At 42.6% G+C, this 1,304-nt stretch overlaps 1 protein-coding gene across 1 annotated transcript in view; it reads left to right on the forward strand.

The window, feature by feature from the left end:
• Positions 1-390: 390 nt before the first annotated feature.
• The window catches only part of sbno1 (strawberry notch homolog 1 (Drosophila)), a gene marked incomplete in the record, with an annotated part of 73,388 nt that continues 72,474 nt past the window's right edge, over positions 391-1,304 (forward strand). The window contains 1 exon segment of the mRNA XM_014028667.1: positions 391-704. Within this exon segment, the coding sequence (XP_013884121.1) occupies positions 627-704 (78 nt within the window).

Consider the following 1,304-nt stretch of genomic DNA (forward strand, 5'->3'; position numbering starts at 1 on the left):
TGGTCTGTTGACTGACCTTTGTATTTGTTCAAATAATAGTTATGGGCAGGTTACAATATAAAATGTTTGTTATAATCATGTCTTGTGATTATTTGTCGGGAGTTTTACTTTTAAACTGTAAGTGTATTTAATTTAGTTATAATGTAAATACAATAAAAATTATAATTTTGATCCATACATTGTTAAAGTCTGGCTGTATGTTAAATAAACTGGGCCCAGAGGTCAGACAGGTGAAGAAGGCCTGCTGTCCTCAGTGTTTTAGATCAGATCAGAGATAAATAAATATCTGTACATGTTCAGAGGACAACACGCACTCATCAGGACCCGTACTGATGACGCAGCTGCTCAACGACAGGAAAAAAAACATCAATCGTCACTTCCGGTCGAGGCCAGTCAGGTCACGTGATATGACGACAGCTCGCTGACTGTGCTATGTGTTTTCTCTGTGTATTTATTTAGAAATGACACTTTTCTCGCTTGTACCGGCTCATCGTGTTGGAGGGACGCTCCGCAGCCGTCAGAACTGTCGCTCCGGACCACGCTGCTCCAGAAGTCCGCTGTGGAAACCCGCCGCTGTGGGCCTGCACGTCACGTGACCAGCATGCGGCTGAGCGTCGGATAAAAAGATGGCGTGGAGCGCCCAGGAGCCGCGAGGACAACAAACCTTGAAGTGCCGAGCGGCCGGACCTCAGAGAGCCGAACAGGTGAGTCCTCCCGGGCCTGGAGCCTGTTTGTCTGACTTCACCTGGTGTCCTCACCTGTATGAAGCCCTCACCTGTGTCTGCACTGCTACATTTCACAGCTAACATGTAGAAGTTAGCGGGTTTTGAACAGATTCTCTCCCAGATGCTAACGTTAGCTAGCAGCACAGACGGCCCGGTGTGAAAGCGTTAAAAACATCAGAACAACAGCTGGTTGGTTCACTCATTCATCTCACACTGATCACATTAACAATGACAAGTAAAGGTTTTAACATGTTTTATTCCTTTATTATGACTCTTTACTTACCTTAGCATCCAACGAACCGAGCTACTTATTTTAATATCTGTTCGTTTATTAAACTGCTCTGAATCAACATGATGTGTTAAAATTAACTTCTGTCATGAAATAAAGTCACTAAATGAACAAACTTATTACAACTGAAACTCTGACTTAATGATGTTGATGTGGAGCTGAGTGACATCATAAACTAACATTTAGCTTACTGTAAGAACATGTGCACAATTAATGAGAACATGTGCACAATTAATGAGAACATGTGCACAATTAATGAGAACATGTGCACAATTAATGAGAACATGTGC

This window comes from Austrofundulus limnaeus, unplaced genomic scaffold, assembly GCF_001266775.1.
Source record: "Austrofundulus limnaeus strain Quisiro unplaced genomic scaffold, Austrofundulus_limnaeus-1.0 Scaffold795, whole genome shotgun sequence".
Taxonomy (NCBI): Eukaryota; Metazoa; Chordata; class Actinopteri; order Cyprinodontiformes; family Rivulidae; genus Austrofundulus; species Austrofundulus limnaeus.